Below are 20,039 nucleotides of genomic sequence, written 5' to 3'. Positions count from 1 at the left end.
CCTGGGACGCCCTCTCACGGGCGTTGTTCCCACTGCGCTTTGGAGGGAGCAGGGGTCCTGTGTCCCCGGGCACCTGTCTGTCTGTCTGTCTGGCGCTTGGCACTGACGGGCAGGCAGAAACGGGGACTCTGCAGGAAAGGGAGCCGGGTTTCAGTCTCAGGGAGCTGGAGCCACAGGAAGCTGGCAGCCTGGCAGCGGGCCACCCACCCTCGGCCCCTCTTCCCCCCTCACCGGGCGTAGCACCCGGAGGCCATGGCTCCAGCCAGGAAAGCAGGCCACCTGCTCTCGCCCTCCTTCCTGGAGCCGCACAGAGACGCCGCCTCCTCTCCCCTGGAGGCGGACGGAGGAGGACAGGGGCGGAGGTGGCCCTGAGAGGAGTCTGCTGCCCGCTCTGCCCTCAGAGCTCCGTGCGGGCAGAGGCGCTCGGGCCCGGGGCGTCTCCCAGCTGCCGTGGGTTTCTCCGCGGGAGCATCTGGGTGCGTTATTGAACCCTCCTGCTCTCACCACTAGTACCTGGGCCCAGGGCCGGAACCCCAATCCCTGCCCTGCACCCGGCAGCTCCCCTGGCCGCACGTCTGCAGAGCCCGGGTCTGAAAGGGGGAGGAGGCGAGGGGAAAGGCCCGGCCGCCCCGGCCCTCCCGCTCTGAGCAGGCGTCCGGCCGCCCCGCCAGCCTCAGGCACCGCAGCCATGGCTGTCCATCCCTGGCCACTGGTGGATTCTTTTTGTTTGTTTTGTTAATTGCCACCCGAGGACATTTTTCCATTGACTTTTTAAAGAGGGTGGAAGGGGGGCTGGGGGGAGGGAGGGAGGGAGAGGGAGAGGGACATCGATTGGCTGCCTCCCACAACTCGCCCCAATAGGGGCTGGGATCGAACCTGCGACCCACATACGTGCCTGTGACCAGGAGTCAAACCGTGAACCTCTGAGCACAGGCTGACGTCCTAACTGCTAAACACGCTGGCCAGGCCACTTCCGGACACTCCTCTGCTGGCCCAGCCACGCCTCCCTCTCTCGCCAGCCCAGGGGTCTGTCAGCAGCGCCCTTGACACACACGCACACACACACACACACACACACACACCCGCCACCTGAACCTCACTTCTCAGGCTCCGCCACAGCAGCCTCCTTGGGATGCCGCCTGAACTGTCCTCCGCTAGCCCCTGGCCCAAGCTTCGCCAGCACCGAGGTGTCTGCCCGGCCTGGGAAACCTGGCTGCTTCCTCTTGGCTCCCCGGGGCCTGGCGCACCCCACACTCTGGGTGTCACACGGTACGCCGGCAGTGTGTGCGTTTTCTGGAACGAGCCGGAACTTTCCATGGGGCTCAGCAGCTCTCCCACAGCCCCGCCAGGGAACGGAGGCCCCAGAGGCATGGCCACTTCGGGACTGAGTGCACCTGCTGCCTGCCGGGGCCGCCAGGAGCACAGGCTGTCCTTGGCGTCCGCAGTGGAGGCGGCAGCTTCCTGGGGCGCTGGGCCCCAGCCAGCCTCCGGCCGGCGTGTCAGCCAGAACAGGCCTGGTCGTCCCTCTGGGCCCTCGGTTCTGGACAAGCCTCTGGACGGGCCCCGGGACCGGCCCGCCGCACCTGTGGCCCCCACGGCGCCCCAGTTTCAACCTCCACACCTGTGGGCATGGCCTCCCTGCAAAGGGTCTGAGGTGGGCGATGATCCCGCACTGTTCCGGGCTCGGTATGGGAGGGGGAGGGAGGGAGGTCAGAGCGAGAGGGGATGGAGGGCGGGCTCCGGGTGGGACGGTGCAGGCTGGGGAAAGGCCGTGGATGGGACTCGGTCTCCAGGCGCCGGGAAAGACGGGTGGGTCTCCCCGGAGCCTCAGAAAGGATGCGGCCTGCGCCCCTGGCTGCAGCTGCTGATCGGACTGGGTGCGGCCTCCAGCACAGCGAGGGGATAGCCGCGTCCAGTGCACGGCTGCACCTGCTGGCGACTCGTCACAGCCCCGGAGGAAACCAGCGCCCCCTGTGGGCGGAGTGCAGTGCGGCTGCAGCGGAGACGGACGCGGCTTTGGGGTGGGAACGAATGGGCAGCGGCTGGGAGAGTTTGGTGCAGGATAGGCGCCTCGAACACTTCTCCGAGAGACAAGACGGGGGGCACGTGGCAGCGTTGGGCAATTCCCGGAGCGAGACCCCGGGAAGGCGGCCGGGCGGGCTCACCCGCACGGTCAGAGAATCCCAGCCTGAACGCAAGCTGGTCCTGCCCCCGCCAGTGGCTGGCCCGGCACCCTGGCGTGGAGGGGAGCAGGAGCCACAGCTGAGCTGAGGGCCCTGCCCTCGGTGTGCGCGGGACGGGTCTGGCTCCTCCAGCCACAGGAGAAAGGCCCCGCTGCAGGCTGCACGGCCGGGCGGCTGGGAGAGCACTGGGTCGTTCCGGGGTTCTCACCTCATAGCCCCAAAGCGGACCCTCAGACCTGCCCCGTCCAGGCTGGGACCAGGACCCCGCTCCGGATGAGGGGACGTCAGGGGCATGAGAGAGTGGGGTGCCCTCAGGACATCCCAGAGGCAGGGGCAGGGCGTGGAGGGGGCTCTGGAGTCAGATGTGACCATTGGGGGGCAGCCCAGGGGCGGGCCTGCAGGGGGGTGTGAGGCCTCTCCCCGGCCGGGAGGCGTCCGCAGCAGGAAGCAGGCCCCACGGATAAGCTCTGCAGGATCCTCCGCCCGCCCGCAGGGCGCCTTCCTCGGCCTCTAGACCAGGAAGAGACCGAGGCCTGGCTTGCCCAATGCCACACCCAGGAAGTGGCCACGTGAGGGTTTGAGCCCCTCTGACTTCCCAGCGGGAAGGGGTGAGCAGGCCAGCAGGCTGAGGTCACTGCAGCCTGGGGCTCCATTCCCAGGGGGCCTCCACCCCCAGGTGGGCACCCCAGAGCCCCGGAGCCCACCTGGCTTCCAGGGCAAAGGGCAAAGGGGCCAATCCCAAAGCACCTGACAGGAAGCAGAGTGAGCTTCCTCCCTCCCCGCCGCTCCCCGGCCCAGCAGGAGGCGGGCAGAGCCGGGGGTGTGTGTGTGTGTGTGTATGTGTGTGTGTGTCCCAAAGAACTCCGCGTGTGGGTGGGGCTGGCAGACCCCAGCTCCGGCTCTCCGCGGACGTGGTGAGGTGTGCCCACCTCGCAGGCAGCAGGCCGGAAGCCTGCAGGGCCTGTCCGGGGTGCTCCAGGGCCCCGGCGGGAGGCACCCACACCCTCTGCCCGGAGCTGAACTTCCAACCCGCCCGGCCCCAGGGTCCTGCAGTTCGCTCTTCCTTCTTTCTTTTTTAAAATTATATTTTTATTGGCTTCAGAGAGGAAGGGAGAGGGGGAAAGAGAGAAACATCAGTGATGAGAGTGTTACACCCAGACTTCGCGATCCCCAAGGACCACCAGGGAGCCGAGTCCGATGCAATGACCAAAAGAGCCTCTTCCGTGCTAGCATGGGCTCTTCCCACTCATGCTGGCAGCATGGCGGAAGAGAGAGCGAATTTCTCCAAGCCCCGGGTTTTACTCCGGTGGTGATGTCACTGCTTTGGCTGACCCCGATTGGTTGGGTGAGGGCCAGGTTCCAGTTACAAAATGGAGGATAGCTCCTCCCTGCCCCACAGTGGAGTCAGGAGCCCATCCTCGCCCCGCCCTGCCCTCTCAAGAGAATCCTGGACCGGCTGCCTTCTGCACGCCCCCCACTGGGGATCAAGCCGGCAACCTGGGCCTGTGCCCGGACCGGGAATAGACTGGGGCTCCTGCTTCATAGGTTGATGCTCAGCCCCTGTGCCACGCCGGCTGGGCTGGATTCTGCTCTTGCAAAGTGAGTTTCCTGTGGAATTCAGATATGTGTTAAAAAAAATAAAAAAAAATAATATAAAAGCAGCATCTTAAACATAAATGCATTTCATGAGTTCCAGTCCTCAGGGCGCGCTGGCGGCAGTGGGTCAGGAGGACAGCGGTGCCCTGGGCTGGGACCTCCGTGCGCCCCTCTCTCCACAGGGTCCGCGGGAGCCCCCATTCCAGCTCTGGGTGCCCGGGAGGAGCTGATGCAGGACCGGGTGGTGTGCCTGGTCTGTGTGCGGTGTTCTCACCTGGGCTTTTCTCAGAAAAGTGTAAGGAAGAAGAAGAGAGAGCGAGACAGGAAGAAGGGAGGGAGGGGAGGGCAGGGCAGGGCAGGGGGAGAGGGAACTCCTGTGGGGCAGCTGAGGGTGCCCTCCCTCGGGTCCTTGGTGTAGGTAGCCTCTCTCTGCCTCCTCTCCCAGGAAGCCCGCCCTGACTGCTCCATCCCCACGCATCCTGGAGTTTCCAGTGTCTCCTCTCACCCAGGGGCGTGGCCCAGCGAGCCAGCCTGGGCCGCAGGCTCCTGGAAAGTCTGACTTCCAACCCACCGCTGGCTCTGGTGTGGCCCGCCCGGCGCCCAGCCCCGGTCTGAGGACAGGGGCGGGGGGGGGGGGGGGGGCTCCGTGGGGCCTGGGGACCGGCGCCCTGAGAGCGGGCTCGCTGCAGTTCCAGGGCCTCCGTTTCTGGGAACTGCTGGGCCCGGGAAAACAGAAGCAGAGCCCGGGGCCCCGCCGCCCCACCCCCCTTCCTGTCTTCCTTCCGCTGAGTCACCGCCAGGAGCCAGCACCTCGCTCCTCTGGGGCCGGGCGGGGCGGGTTCGGGGTCAGGCGAGGACAGGCCTGGGGAGCAGCCCTCTTCCCGCCACACCCTGCTGAGGGGCCTCCCCGAGACTGAGGTCCTCTCTCCCCGTCACCCAGCCTCCTCTCCCCGTCACCCAGCCTCCTCTCCCCGTCACCCAGCCTCCTCTCCCCGTCACCCAGCCTCCTCTCCCCAGGGCACCGAGCACCAGCTGTTCTCTCTCCCCGTCACCCAGCCTCCTCTCCCCATGGCTGTCCTCTCTCCCCGTCACCCAGCCTCCTCTCCCCGTCACTCAGCCTCCTCTCCCCGTCACCCAGCCTCCTCTCCCCGTCACCCAGCCTCCTCTCCCCGTCACCCGGCCTCCTCTCCCCACGGCTGTCCTCTCTCCCCGTCACCCGGCCTCCTCTCCCCATGGCTGTCCTCTCTCCCCGTCACCCGGCCTCCTCTCCCCACGGCGCCGAACACCACTGTCCGCCAGGCGGGGTGTGTGTGTGTGTGTGTGTGTGTGTGTGTGTGTGTGTGTGTCAGGTGCGGCCGGCCTGTGCGGTGCACGTGGACCTGGACCTGGGCACCTGCTCAGGCCCCTAAGGAGTGGCTGGGTTCAGGCTGAGTCCTCAGCAGCGGGAGGGTCCCCCTTGCCCCCCCTCCCCTCTGCTCACCCACCTTCTGCACACAACATGGATGCCTGGAGCCCTAGGCTGGGGTGGAGGGTCCTCTGAGGCTGAAACAGCGGGAGCCACACCCAGGCCAGCCCAGACCTTCAGACTCTGCCATTCCCCCCACCAGCCCCCACCCCCAGCTAGTGGAGGGCACAGCACCTGCCCCGCCCTGCTCTTCCCTGAAGGCCTGGCAAGGCCCCATGTGCCCTCAGAGGGCAGAGGAGCCTGGAACACGGCCCTCGGGCCCATCGGCCTCGGGGTTTGCCACCCAGGCTTTGTTTGTGCCCAGCTCCCCTGACTGTGTGCTGGGCCCGCCCGCTATGTTTGAGGGGGAGGTGGGGCCAGACAAGCGGGTGCTGCCCTCTCACTGAATGGTCTCTGCTCCTTCGTAGGGTGTTTCCCTCCATGGGGGGTGGGGGGGTGGGGCAGAGAGGCAGCCTTCGCCCCACCTGGCTCTGAGCCCATTGCTCCCACCCCGGACTGTCAGAGCCGCAGCTGCTGGCCTCGCCGTGTCTCTGGGAATAGTCACAGCCCCTCCCCCCCCCAAGCTGGCCTGTGGGCAACGGGCTGGCTCAGGGTGGCGGGGGGGGGGGGGACATCGGGGCCTTGCCTGGCACCTGGCTGGCTTGGGGCCTCGGGAAGGTTTGGGGGTGCTGGGGGAGGGGGAGAGGAGGGTAAGATTCAGCCGGGAGGCAGGCGGCTTCATGCTCCCACTCTCCCTTCCCCGCCCTGGCTGCACAGGCTGCGCCCCACGGACAGTGAGCCTGCAACCGAGTGACGTGCCCTTGACCGGGATCGAACCCGGGACCCCTCAGTCCACAGGCCGACACCCTAAGCACTGAGCCGCACCAGCCAGGGCCACGGCTCTCCTTCACTTTCCGTGGCCACAGCTTGGCTAAGGTGCTCAGTGTGCAATGGAAGCGGGCGATGCTGGAGCGTCCGTGTCCGGCTTCCGGCGTGAGCAGGGCCTCGGTGCCCGCGGGGCGGCTGCGGGGGCGGGTCCCAGCCTTCCTCCAGCTCAGGGAGGTCGTCCGTCCCGGGGGACGCAGGGCCGCCTGTTCCTGGCATCATCCCTGCCACACCCCTTTGCTGGGCACTTGCCGATGGCCAGGCCTGCCCCAGGGTGCGGTCGGGAGGGAACAATTGACACGGACCCGGCCCATCGCAGCTCAGCCTCAGGAGGAGAGCGGCGGGCGCGCAGGCCCTGTCCTCCGGCCACACGGCCGCCCTGAGCACCATCTGCTCGGCGTTTTGCCAGCCCCGGGTCGGTGGCTCTCAGATAAGCCCTGCTCCCGCGGAGCCGGGGCCCGAGCAGCTCACGTCCGTGTGCCCGCACGTCCCCGCACTCGGCCGCGGGGCTCAGCCTGCCTCTCCCGGCGAGGCGGGGCACAGCGTGTCAGGGGGCGCCCCTGGGGGAACCCTGAGCCAGTGCCGGGCGGGAGGGGGCGGACACTCGCCCAGCCTCCCCCCCCTCGGCGGGACAGCCCTGAGCCATGCTCCACACCGGCTCTGCCCTGAGGCCGAGGCTCAGTGGCCTGCAGTGGGGACCCCTCACACACACCTGCTCCGGCTGCGTTTCCTTCCGTCTCCCGGTCCCTCTCCCTCGGGAAGGGGCCGAGAGTTCACTCAGCTCGCAAGCTAACAGGCGAGGCTCCATGGCCCCAAGGATGCCGGCAGACGACACAACGCCCAGCTCAGAAACAAGGACCGGCGTCCTGTTCCCAGGAGCAGCCGAGCGCAGGGGGCAGCACCTTCTCGCACACATCCGGGCCCCCAGCTCCCACCGGAGGCTCCCTGAGGGCCCGGGGCGCTGGCACAGGGAGAGGGCTGCACTGCCGGGGGCGGGAGAGCCTTGAGCTAAGGCCGTGGTCGGCAAACTGCGGCTCTCGAGCCACGTGACGTTATGGTCAGTGCCTGTGTGAGGAGGACACCGGACTTTATTTTCTTCCAGATTGTTCCAGTGCCATTAGCTGGGGCCTGTGCCTGGCCTGCCCTGGGGAACGCCTCACCAACACACCATCACACAGCATCCCCGCCATGGGGACCGGACGCTCCGCCTGGCACGTGTCTGGCCACCCCCGCCGGCACCCCCACCGGCACCCCCACCGACACCTCCACCGGCACCCCCACCGGCACCCCCACCCGGCACCCCCAGACGGCACCCCCAGCCGGCACCCCCACCGGCACCCCCAGCCGGCACCCCCACCGGCACCCCCAGCCGGCACCCCCAGCCGGCACCCCAGCCGGCACCCCCAGCCGGCACCCCCACCGGCACCCCCAGCCGGCACCCCCAGCCGGCACCCCCAGCCGGCACCCCAGCCGGCACCCCCACCGGCACCGGCGACAACACCGTGTGAGCCCGCCTCCCAGTTCCCCGAGGATCTGAGTGTGAGCCGGAAAGGCCTTATTTCTACAAAAACACCTCACAGTCAATAACCATTTCAACAAGTTAAATACAGTTTTAATTCATATCTTTCTCATTCGAATTTGACCTTAGTTTGTGATAACTTAGAGTTTGTATGTTGCTTTTCACTTTACTGATTTTGATTATTTTAACAATCCGTTTTTTAACTATAATTTTAATATAGTAAATTAGATTTAATTTTTGTTTTGTGATCGTTGAATATAATATTTTATTTGAGTCTTTTAAATCACCGTCAATACAATGGGAATGATGTGAAAATCTTGATTTATAACAACATTATAATAGTTTTACTGGGATAAAAGCGAGAACAGTGAATACTACAGAATAAATATATAATACTTTACATATTAGGCATATCTTCATTACTTTTTTAAAATATATTTTATTGATTTACTTTACAGAGAAGAAGGGAGAAGGACAGAGAGCTAGGAACATTGATGAGAGAGAAACATCGATCAGCTGCCTCCTGCACATCCCCTACTGGGTACATTCCCTTGCCTGGAATCAAACCCGGGATCCTTGAGTCCACAGGCTGACGCTCTATCCACTGAGCAACACTGGCGAGGGCTCTTTCTTTCTTTAAAAAAAAATATATATTTTTATTGATTTCAGAGAGGAAGGGAGAGGGAGAGAGATAGAAACATCGGTGATGGGAGAGAATCACTGATCGGCTGTCTCCTGCATACCCCACACTGGGGACCGAGCCAGCAACCCGGGCATGTGCCCCTGACCAGCATCCAACCGTGACCTCCTGGTTCAGAGGCAGATGCTCAACCACTGAGCAGCGCGTCCTGTCCTGACTTTATTTCTTACCGAACATCACTGAACACCTGGGCACGAGCAGTGATCAAGTTCAATCATTTTTTATATTTTACTTTCTCCTATATTTTTATATGGCTTTCAGACATACGAAAACCACAGATTTACAGATGTTTGTTGTCGTGAACGTTCCTTTGTGGAGGAGGCGGTAAGCACATGTCATCAGCAGTTTGTAGCTTCATTTATAACTGTTAAAGGCTTCGGTCCTGTAAGGCGGACCTGCACTCCTGTGAGGGCCAGAGCAGGGGCCTGTGTCCACAGGGCCCCCTGGACAGGAGGGGGCTGGAGGGAGGGGCAGGAGGAGACTCCAGGGAGAAAGGAAGATCACCCAGTCCACACACGGACTCCTCGCCACCATTCCGGAAGTGAGTGATCGTGTGTCCCGCTTTAGAGAGTGGCTCGGGGAGGATGTGACTGGCTGGTCACACAGGTGGCCTGGCTCCGGAGCCACCCGTAGCCGGCACCGGTGTCTCTGCAGCCCGTAGATGCCGCCACAGCTGTGCCACCAGGTGGGTGGACTCCAGGCCCAGTGCTCCCCGGGCAGGAGCTCTGCGGGCCAGACCCGGACCCAGCAGACTTGCTGCCGAGACGGGTACCTAAGGAGGCACCTGCAGTCCAGGAGAGCTTCCTGGAGGTGTTAGCGCCCCCTCCCTCTCCACCAGGTCAGTGCCCCTTCTCTGAGCCTCCCTCCCCAGAGCCTGGGCGTTCCAAGAAGCGTCCCCTCTCCCCGCGGCGCCGATTCCGAGAACTCGGGCTCCTGGCAGCGGCCGCTCAGGATTCTTTCCGAGAACGGAGGCCTCGCCAGCGCCGGCTGCTGGGGTCTCCCGGGCAGCGGGCGGAGGCAGAGGAGGGGGTGTCCTGGGAGGAGCCTCTTCAGGGCCCTGACCTGGGAGGGGGGCCCACGGTCAGCTGGGAGGGGGTCACCTGGGGAGGGGACAGCAGACCAGTGTCTGTGAAGGCGCTCTGCCTCTGGGCAGCTACAGGGCCGCCCGGCGAGGCCACCTCCCTCCTGGGGCCCAGAGCCTCGGCCAGCTTGCCTGGGGGCCAGCTCGCCTGGTCCCCCCTCCAGCTCCCCCACCCCCGCGGGCCTGGTACAGAGGGTCCCAGCCCCGGGCTAATGGCCCAGGCCTCACTCTGGCCTTCATCAGATCGCCTCCAGAGGGACAGGTGGGGGCAGGAGGGCAGGTGCTGAGCAGGAAGGGGGGACGGGACAGTGAGCCTTGGGGCCCGCTGGGCTTGTCCGTCTTGTGATGACGTCACCCACCTGGTTCGGAGAGAGGAAGTCACCCCGCTCCACAGCCCAGCAAGTGGGGTTGGGGGGTGCGGGTCGGAGGTGACGGGCCCTGATTCATGGACAAGGACAGGGCTCTGCTCCCTCAAGGTCACCAGGCTCCCCCCTGGGGTGTGCCCTCCACGCCCACCACTTCTGAGCTGGCACCGCGCCTGCCGCTGCCCGGGACCTGCCAGATCACATTGAGCAACCAGTTCCTGAGAAGCGGTGGAGGCCGGTTTAAAATTAACTCCCCGCCCCCCTCGGAGTTCTTGGAAGAGGCGCCCGCTCTTCCTGGGAAGCGGCTCCGGCCGCAGCTGCTGTGATTCCAGCGAAAACACCTCACCGTGGGGGCGGGGTGCCCGGGCCTCCCTGTCTGCGGGCACCGGGGCTCCCAGCCCGGCCCCCCCGCCCGCTGAGACACTGGAGAAAGGGGTGGTCGTCGAGGTGCTGAAAGGGGGTGCCACTGCTCCCCAAGCCCACAGCCCCCGCCCAGGCCCCCGAAGGAAAGGTCCGGGCAGCAGAGACCAGCCGGCCCCAGGGGCGGGCAGAGGGGAGCCAGGCTTTGGTCCACTCGGAGGCAGACGCGGCCCAGTGAGACCAGCCGCCCGCAGGGCCAGCCCAGCCTGCCCGCTCGGTGCCCGCTGGCCTGAGGGGTGAGGGTGCTTTCTGCCAGGGGTGCCCTGTGCTCCCTCCTGGATGAGCCCCCAGGCCTCGCCTCTCGGGGGCTTTGGAGAAAAAGTTTCTTGCCGGAACCGGTTTGGCTCAGTGGTAGAGCGTCGGACTGCGGACAGAAGAGTCCCGGGTTCGATTCCGGGCAGGGGCATGTGCCTTGGTTGCGGGCACATCCCCAGTGGGGGGTGTGCAGGAGGCAGCTGGTGGATGTTTCTCTCTCATCGATGTTTCTAGCTCTCTGTCCCTCTCCCTTCCTCTCTGTACAAAATCAATAAAAATATTTTTAAAAAAAAGGTTTCCTGAGAACTTGTCCTAGTAACGTGGCCACCCAGGAGCTGAGAGAACAGGAGTGCTGCCAAGTGCAGAGGTTAATACACTCACACACACTCCCGCACACACACCCACACACTCTCACACACACTCACACCCACACACACACACACACTCACACTCACACCACACACACACACACTCACACACACACTCACACACACACTCACACTCACACACTCACACCCACACACACACTCACACAACCACACCCACACACACACACTCACACACACTCACACACACACCCCCACACACACCCACACTCCACACCACACACACACACACTCACACACTCACACACACACTCACACACTCTCACACACTCTCTCACAAACACACCCCCACTCACACACTCACACACACACTCACACACTCTCTCTCATACACACACACACACACACACACTCACACACACACTCACACTCTCACACACTCTCACACACTCACACACACTCACACACACTCACACACACTCACACACACTCACACACTCTCACACACACACACACACACTCACACACTCTCACACACTCACACACACTCACACACTCTCACACACCCACACACACTCTTTCACACACCCCCCCACACACACACACTCACACACACACACTCACACACACTCACACTCTCACACACTCTCACACACTCTCTCTCACACACACACACTGATGTTGCTCAGGGTGGGGCTGGTGGGGTAGGCAGCTGTGAAGTGCGGAGGGCCGAGAGGTATTTTTAAAAATATATTTTATCGATTCAGAGAAGAGGGGAGAGGGAGAGAAACATCAATGACAGGAGAGAATCATGGGTCGGCTGCCTCCTGCACGCCCCTGTCTGGGGATGGAGCCCGCCACCCGGGCCTGTGCCCTGACCAGGAATCGATCCGTGACCTATTGGTTCATAGATCGATGCTCAACCACCGAGCCATGCGGCCGGGCCCGAGAGGCATTTTTAAGAGCAGAGCTTTGGACCTGCCTTTTCTGGCCCAGTGGATAGAGAGTCGGCCTATAGACGGAAGGGTCCTGGGTTCGATTCTGGTCAAGGGCACGTACCTCGGTTGCAGGCTCCTCCCCAGCCCAGGCCCTGGTTGGGGTGTGTGCAGGAGGCAACCCATTGATGTGTCTGTCTCACATTGATATTTCTCTCTATCTCTCCCTCTCTCTTCCACTCTCTCTAAAAATCAAGGGAAAAATATCCTTGGGTGAGGACTAAAAATAACCCCACAGAAATGAGCAAAGCTTTGGTCCAGTCCAGCCTCTGAGCGATGTCCTTACCTCAGGACCCAGCTCCAGAGACAGAACGGCCATGGAACCTGGCCCGTCGGTGCTGGGTGTGGAGAGAGGCCCCGGACAGGCTCTGCCTGGGGCGCCTTGACGTGTCCCCCTCCCTCCAGCCCCACCACTGAGTGTGGCCTCCCCAGTGGGGACTGGAGGAGTCTCCCCCCCCCAGTCCCAGTGGCTGCCTCCTGTGCTCTGGGCCCTGCCTGCTTCTATGAGACCTCGTCCCCGGGGCAAATGTCTCCCCATGGAGCACAGAGCTCGGGCCACGCCCAAAAGGTGCCTCCCGCTCCGGCCTGCCCAGCCTCCTGCTGAGAGAGGAGCACCCGCTTCCACTCGCTCTGCGACCCCAAGCCCAGGCCCGCCACTCCCCAGCCCCCACCTGCCATGGCATGGGCTCCACCACTGCCTCTGCTAGACAAACGGAGAAACTGAGGCTCTAAGAGGTTAAACGGTGTGTGTGTGTGTGTGTGTGTGTGTGTGTGTGAGAGAGAGAGAGAGAGAGAGAGAGAGAGAGAGAGAGAGAAGTTTCATAAGGAACCAAAGAATGGCTGTTTTATTATTATTATTTTTTTTGTTAAATATTTTTTTATTTTTTAATTTTACACAGAGAGGAATTGAGAGAGACAGAGAGTTAGAAACGTCGATGAGAGAGAAACATCAATCAGCTGCCTCCTGCACACCCCCCACTGAGGATGTGTCCGCAACCAAGGTACATGCCCCTGACCGGAATCGAACCCGGGACCCTTCAGTCCTCAGGCCGACGCTCTGTCCACTGAGCCAAACCGGTCCCTGGCAAGAATGGCTGTTTCCATGTGAATGGGAAGCATGTTTTCTCCCATGAGACTGGAGAACCTGAAGACTCCAGCTTCAGGGGAATTCACAGCATGCAGTGCAGCGGGCTCCCTAAGGCAGGCGTGACTGACGGCGGGGGACGTCAGGGGAGGCTTCTTAGAAAAGGAGCGTTTGGGCCGGGCTTTGAAGGGTGAGTAGGAGTTTTCCCCGGCAGACTGAGGGCAGACTGAGGACGCAGGCTATCCCAGGTGGAAGGGCGGCGCGGGGACCCCTGGAGGGAGCCACAGAGCGCGGGCAGCGGGGAGAGCCCGTCCTGGGCCCGGGGGAGGCCGGGCAGGGCAGGGAGGAGCCCTGGACACGCTGAGGGGAAGGCAGGGCGGGGCTGGTTTGGGAGCACCCTCACAGAGGCGGTGGGAAGGCTAAGGAGGAGGCCGAGAGGAGGGCCTCGCCGGCGAGCAAGAGGTGATAGGCTGGTCCTGGGCAAGACAGAGGGCAGCGGCCGGAGGGCAGTTGGGAGGGAGGCCCTGGCCCGTTTTGCTCAGCAGAGAGAGCATCAACCTGCAGATCGAAGGGTCCCTGGTTCGATTCCCGGTCAGGGCACAGGCCCGGGTTGCAGGCTGGATCCCCAGTGGGGGGCATGCAGGAGGCAGCCGACCAATGATTCTCTCTCATCATTGCTGTCTCTATCTCCCCCTCTCCCTTCCTCTCTCAAATCAATAAAAATATATTAAAAACAAACACCCACACATGGACCAGGGCAGCCGCCAGGCTGAGCTCATCGGGCCTGCTCGGCGCTCATCCCCTGAGCACCGTGCCCCTGGGCCCCTCCCTTCGTGCCCCCTGGAGAGAGATGGTCTCGCTCCTGTTTCACAGCCAAGGAACCGGCTGAGTTGGTGAGACCGAGGGGAATGCCCAGAACCAAGCGCTTGGCGGCCGGCCCAGGCCGGAGGGAGGTGGGGTGAACCAGGCCGTGGGGATGGGTGAGGAGGACGGAACCTCCAGGGCCTCCTCCATCTCGTATCGGAGACACAGGGGCCCCTGCCTGGGACTCGGCCTGGCCCTGGCAGGGGGGTGGTGAGAGGCATTGATTTCTGGCAAAGCTCGCCCGTTCTCCAGAAACTGGCCCAACAGGTTGGTGTGGCAGGGCTGCCAGCCTGCTGGCTCCCGCCTCCACCTCCGGAAGGGCCGCTGGGAGCTCCCCCATCCTCCGCCTTCTTTCTGGCTCCAGGCCCCCTGCCCCTGGCATCACTGTGGGCTGCTGTGCAGGGGGGAGGGTCCCCTGGGGGGAGCCAGCTGGCCACGGCCCAACCCCCTCACCTGAGGTGGCCCCGGCCCAGCACCCTCTGCTCAGTGGGCAGCTGCCAGGCCAGGCCAGGTGACTCGGGGGACACTCAGTGCTTGGGGTGACGGATGTCCCAGGGAGACCTGGCCCGGACTGGCCTCCTGGCATCTGTCCCCAAACCTGGTGCGGAGGAGGACGGTGAGGCCAGGGAGGCAGAGCATAAGGACCCATCTCCAGTGCCCCTCCCCACGGCGGGCAGAATCCTCCGGGCCCAGCGCCCAGGCCCGGCCCCGCTCCCTCCTCCGGAGAGCCCTCCAGGATCTCCCCACCCTTCTCATGCCCTCAGCCCCTGGGGGCAGGGCAGACCTCTGGGTCAGAGTGTGCACCCTGGCTCTGCCCCTCACAGGCTGGGTGACCACCACCCTCAGAGCCTTCCCGCTTCAGCTGTGAGCGAGACAAGAGCCAGGAGCTCCAGGCCACCCTGCCTGCCACAGCCCACACGCCTCAGCTCCCGGGGGGGCGGGGGGGGAGGGCACCCCACCCGCTGACGGGCCCAGCCCCGGAGAGGATTGCCCGGCAGCTCCCGCCGCCCCCACCCGCCCCCGGATGTCCTCGCCCTGATGGTGGCACAGCCAGCGCCTGCTCTTTGCACAGGTGCCCCCGCTCCGTGCCACCTGCTGCAGAGCTTCCCCCAGCCCCTCACCCGCGCCCGGTCCCCCTGAGGCCGTCTGCCCCTCACCCTCCGCCGTGGCCTCGCGGGCATTCCGGGGGTCGCAAAGGCGCCGAGACCCAGGCTGAGCAATGAGGAGCTTCACCACACGGACCCCCAATGGCCCTGCACCTGCTCCCCAGGTGGCCGGCCAGGGCACCCCCCCAGCCTCCCCTTTTAGTCCGATGGGCCTCTCCTGTTGGCACATCTCGGGCTGGTGCTCCTCTGCCCTCCCTGCCCTGGCAGCGGCCTTCCCTCCCGCCTCATCCTCCGGGAACCAGAGGCGAGAGGACAGAGCCGCCTGCCCCAGCGCTCCCATGGCCCGAGCCCGGGGCAGCCGGACAGACAGCGGGGACAGTGATGACGAGACCGAGGGGACCCGTCCGTGCGCAGACGCAGAAGAGGCCCACAGGCTCCATGAACAGGAGCAATTTTATTGCCATCGTAGAAAATCAGTGGGAGGACAGACGAGCGAACTGTGTGTGTGTGTGTGTGTGATAGTGATGGTTTTATAAAGTCCCCTTAGATGCCGTCTCCTTCGCTCTCAGGGGCGGGCAGGCCCTTCCCGGGGGGAAGCAAGGTCAGCGGGGCCAGCGGAGCGGCCAGCGAGACCAGCTCTGAGGACCCAGGGCTCCGCTGGGTGCTGAGGCTTGTTCCATGTTCCTGTCCTTTCGCCGCCTCCTGTGCAGGGCTGGGGGGCCGGGGGGACACAGCCACGGCGGGCTTCTGCGGGCTGTCCGCGGGGAGCAGAGGAGCTGGGCGGAGCGGGGGTCCCCGGAGCTCTGGGCGCCCAGGGCAGAGAGGCGGGGCGAGGAGAATAAATAAATAAATATGTGTGACTGCGCAGCCCAGCCTGGCCTGCTCCCCACCAGGGGACGTCATGGCCGCCCCCTTCCGCTGGCCGCCATCCTCCCTGAGAGTCTGAGAGTCGGGCTGGGAGGAGGGGCCGCCCTGCCCTGCGAGCTGAGAGCTGCGGAGTCTCAGGCGAAGTCTGCGGAGCGCGGGGGGCTGGGCAGGGAGCGGCCCGGCACTGCCCATGGGAAGCCGGGGCCTGCCCGGCTCCTCTCCTCGGGCACAGGCTCTCCCAGGTCCAGCTGCCTGGAGCCCGTGGGCACTGGGGTGCCGGAGGAGGGACGGCGGTGGCCGGAGTCCAGGGGGCCGTGACCCCGGAGGACGGTCAGAGCCGGAAGGGGTACTGGCGGAGGTAGTCGGCCATGCGCCGGGGCAGCGGCAGGCGGTCCACGTCGGCGGCCAGGCGGTGGATGGCCAGGCGGCACAGGTGCTGCAGGCTGGGCGTGCGGCTGCGCGGCACGAAGGGCTGCACCAGCTTCAGGTGCACGGCCGTGGCCGCGGGGCCGGGCGGCGCGGCGTCCCCCGCCTCCTCCTTGGGGGCCGGCGGGGCCGGGGCGGGCGCGGGGTCCGGGCCGTCGGCGGCGCAGGAGGCCACGTAGTGCTGCACGAGGCTCACCACGTCCGGGAAGGCCAGGATGCGCGGCCGGGACAGGCAGTTGGAGTCCAGGCGGAAGCTGGAGTCGGCGTACTCGATGCGCACGTTGGTGGGGCCGCGTGTGGTCTTGACGGACAGCGTGAACAGGTAGCTGGGGTGGGTGCTGTCCCGGACCAGGAACGTGCCCTCCGGCATCTTCTGCAGGTGCTGCCGGGCCTCGCTGGCCGTGATGGAGCCCCAGTACCAGCCTGGGCAAGGGGGGGGGGGGCCGAGAGGTTGGTCACCGTGGAAACGGTCTGGGGGCACCGAACCAGGGCAGGACCCGGTCTCCCCTTCACGCCTCCCCCAGCACCCGGGCAGGGCCGGGCCTCCCCAGTCCCACTGGTCCCGCTGTGGTCGGAGCGAAGCTTCCTCTGGGCTCGGCGGGGCAGCGCCTGCCGCTGGGACTCACCGGACTCCTGCAGGTAGGAGAAGGTCTTGGCTATGCACAGCAGGTCCTCCCCTGGGTCGCGCACCTTGGGCTCGCTCTCGGGCTGGGCCGGGGCCTCCTCGGCCGCCGCCTCCGGGAAGGGCCCGGCAGGCAGCGGCTGCATAACTGGCTCAGGCTGGGCCCGCCGGGGCGGCTGCCCGATCCGCTCCGGAGCCGGCGAAGGACAAGGTCTGGAAGGGAGTGAGGGGCAGTGAGGGGAGGCCCTGTGCTCTCCCCACCTCCAGTGATCCCCAACAGTCCCCTGTGCCCCAGCCTGGGCACGCGACCCTGTCCAGCCCATCTCCCTGGGACCCTCAGCCTCCCCTCTGCCCAGCCCTGGCTCAATGCGTCTGGCACCCGCTTGCCACTGTCATCGCAGAATCCCCCTGACTGCTCCCCTGCGCGTGGCTTCTCTGGAAAGATGCTCGGCTCTCCTGCGTTTGTGGTTCAGGGAGCGGTCGCTGTCTCTGTGGCCCATTCGAAGGCCACGCCATCCCTGGGGGCACTTCTAACTCCCAGCGGCCAGCTGGCTGCCCACCATGCTGACCGGACTCAGTGCCAAGGCCCCTCACACGGGGGTCCTCCTGGCTGAGCTGCGGGCAGGACTAAGTCCACACTGGGCATCGTCCTGTCCTGCTCCCTGCTCCTCCCGGCGGAGGGTCCCAGGGGCAGTGGTCTCTAAGGCGCTGGCAAGTCCCGCCTCCCATCAACGTGAGCTCCCGCCAAAGGGCAGGTCTGCGTACCCCCCTCCGAACCCACCCTGCCCAGCCCCTGGCCCACCCTGGCCACCAGCCCCACCAGGCTCTGCGATTCTATGCTAGAACCATCATGGAGGGCCCGCCTGGCCCAGACCGATTCTCCGGCCACGGCATATCCCGGCTGGCCACCCCAACCTGAGCCCAGCATGATGGCCGGGCGTCCTGGCAGTGGGGCATGGGGGAGGGACAGCTGGCCCTCCCTCACAGCTCCATACTGCACCCCTAGGCCTCAGCGCCGCGTCTGGTCCTGGCCGGTCCAAGGAAACCACGGGCCCGACCCTCGGGGAGAGCTTATCCCCGAGTCACAGCGCCCAGGTGTCTCAGGGAGCCAGGCCTCCCTGCTCCTGAGCTGCGCCCGCCCGCAGGGCCACAGGAAGGACCGGGGAAGGCCCTCCGGGCAGAGGTGACAGCAGGGGAAACGGTGCCAGATGCTGCCCGGGCAGCAGGAAAGGGGGGGGAGGGCAGGAGCCAGCCACCAGCCGGCAGAGCACGTCCAGCAATGAGGTTAGAGGTGACCCTTCGGAGACTAACAGGTCCCTAAGCAGCACGGGCAGAGGGGGCCACGCGCCCTGGCACACCCCAGCCTGCCTGACGCCTCTCCCTCTGGCTGCACCTGGGACTGGAGTCCCCCTCGGGCAGCCGGAGGCCGTGTTCCCAGGCCCTGGCTGGGGGCCTGCCCGTTGGGCCCAGGAACCTCCCAGCGCGGCGGGAGGCTAGCCAGTCCTGCCGGAGCCTCTGGGGGCGGCCGCGTCTAGACAGCTTACCCGGCGCATGTGGGCGTGGGCACGGCCGTGTTGGGCCCACAAGTTTCTGGTGAGCGACTGAGTGTCTGGGAGGGGCGTGCCCGTGGCTGTGGCATCGGCATGGCGGGGGTGGCCGCCTATCCGGGTGCCTAGCCCTGGGGTTCCGCCTGGGGACACGTGCCCACGGGGCAAACAGCCGAGGGGGGACCCGGCCCTCCAGAAAGCGGGCAGCCCAAGCCTGCAGCTGGGAATTGCTTCCCCTTCCCAGGAGGCTTGGCTGCCATGGCTGGGTGCGTGGAGGGCGGAGGGCGTCAAGTCTTGCCCCCACCTCTGGCCCTGAGCTTCAGCTGACGCAGAGTGAGAGGGTGTGGGGCCCTAGACCCGGGGGAGCTGAGGAGGGCAGGGTGGGGCGCGGCGAGGTGTCCGGGAGTCCCAGAACTCAGGGAGGAGGGGGGAGGCGCTGGAGACAGGGGGGGCAGTTAGAGAAGTACATTCTCCCTGGCACCTCCAGGTTCCTCCTGGAAACGGGACCGCCTGCTCCGCTCCGAGCAAGGGCAAGGGGCACACCACCTGGCCCCACCTGGCACCCTGCCTCACCCGGTACCACCCAGTTCTGACACCGGCTCCCTGGGCCACCGGCTCTCCCCGCGGCTCTCTGAGCTGCCGGTCCGTCTGGGGAGCGCAGACCCCTGGCGGAAGGTGACGCCGAGGGTCTGGGCGCTGGAAGGAACGGCAGGAATGTGCCAGGAATGCTGCGCCCCGGCCAAGACCGTCTTATCGGCCCCTGCCACCCCCGCAGGCTTGGGAGACGTGGAGAAGGGAGGCAGGATCCTAGGCTGGGCTGTGAGGAGGGGAGGGGGGGCGGGCAGACAGGACCGGGCCAAACCCAGTTTCTCCCAAGAGCTGCTGGCTGGCAGGTGCCAGCTTGAGGCGAGCCTCGGGTCTCAGGCTGCTTCCCAAGAAGAGCGGGTGGCGGGAGCGGGCCGGCCGGACAGAGCGGGGCAGGCGGCCCGAGCCCGCGGCAGGCCCGGGCGGGCGGCAGGCTAGGAGCGCGCTGGGCCCAGGGGGTCCGGGCCGGGGAGCCCGGGCTCGGAGGTCGTGCTGCCAGGGTGACCCAGGGGCCCCAGAGCCCAGGCGGAGCGCACCTGTGTGCCCCCGGCGCCAGCCGACCCCCGGCTCTCCGACGGCGGCGGCGAGGGTCACCGCCCCGGGTGGGTCACCGTCCCCGGCGGCACCCAGTCCTGCGCTCCGGTCCCTCCAGCCCCGGCCCCCCCGGCGGCGGGCCCGGGCCGGCGCTCTGCTCTCCGGGGCCCGGCCGGGCGGGGCGCCTACTCACCCCTGGACGCAGAGGACCATTCCCGGCGGCGGCGCCCGGCCCGGGCTCGGAGGGAGGAGGCGCGGGCGCGGGGAGCTGCGGGCGGGCGGGCGGCGGCGCGGGCGCGGGCCAGACTGGGACGGGGACAGGGACGGGACCGGAGGCGCCGGCGCGGGGGGCGGGCCGGCGGCGGGGCGGGGCGGGGCGGCCGCCTAATCTTTTGTCCCCGCGGCCCGCCTTCCCGGAAGCCACGTCTTCCTGGAACGCGGGGCCGGGGCCGGGGCCGGGGCCGGGGCCGGGGCCGGGGCCGGGCGCGGGCGGGCGGGCGGGCGGGGCCGGGCGCGGGCCGCCCCGCAGGAAGACGGCGCACCGGCTTCCAGGAACTTTCCAGGAAAAGGGGGCGGGGCCCGGCGCCGGCCTATCGCGGCGCGGGGGCGGGGCCTGCGGACGCTGACGCGCTCGG

At 66.0% G+C, this 20,039-nt stretch overlaps 1 protein-coding gene across 1 annotated transcript; it reads right to left on the bottom strand.

Moving 5' to 3' along the window:
- Window positions 1-603: 603 nt before the first annotated feature.
- On the bottom strand, window positions 604-19,717 carry CISH (cytokine inducible SH2 containing protein). Its single transcript, XM_036432192.2, has 5 exons — window positions 19,598-19,717; window positions 16,743-16,951; window positions 16,020-16,539; window positions 2,148-2,158; window positions 604-612 (listed from the first exon to the last, which is right to left on the bottom strand). The coding sequence occupies exons 1-3, from the start codon at window positions 19,615-19,617 to the stop codon at window positions 16,022-16,024; spliced, it is 747 nt and encodes a 248-aa protein (XP_036288085.1). The 5' UTR covers window positions 19,618-19,717; the 3' UTR covers window positions 604-612; window positions 2,148-2,158; window positions 16,020-16,021.
- Window positions 19,718-20,039: the final 322 nt, after the last annotated feature.

This window comes from Pipistrellus kuhlii, unplaced genomic scaffold (genome assembly GCF_014108245.1).
Source record: "Pipistrellus kuhlii isolate mPipKuh1 unplaced genomic scaffold, mPipKuh1.p scaffold_m20_p_11, whole genome shotgun sequence".
In the NCBI taxonomy this organism is placed as follows: Eukaryota; Metazoa; Chordata; class Mammalia; order Chiroptera; family Vespertilionidae; genus Pipistrellus; species Pipistrellus kuhlii.
The sequence above is the reverse complement of the archived record's forward strand: the minus strand, read 5'-3'. Positions and strand labels throughout refer to the sequence as shown.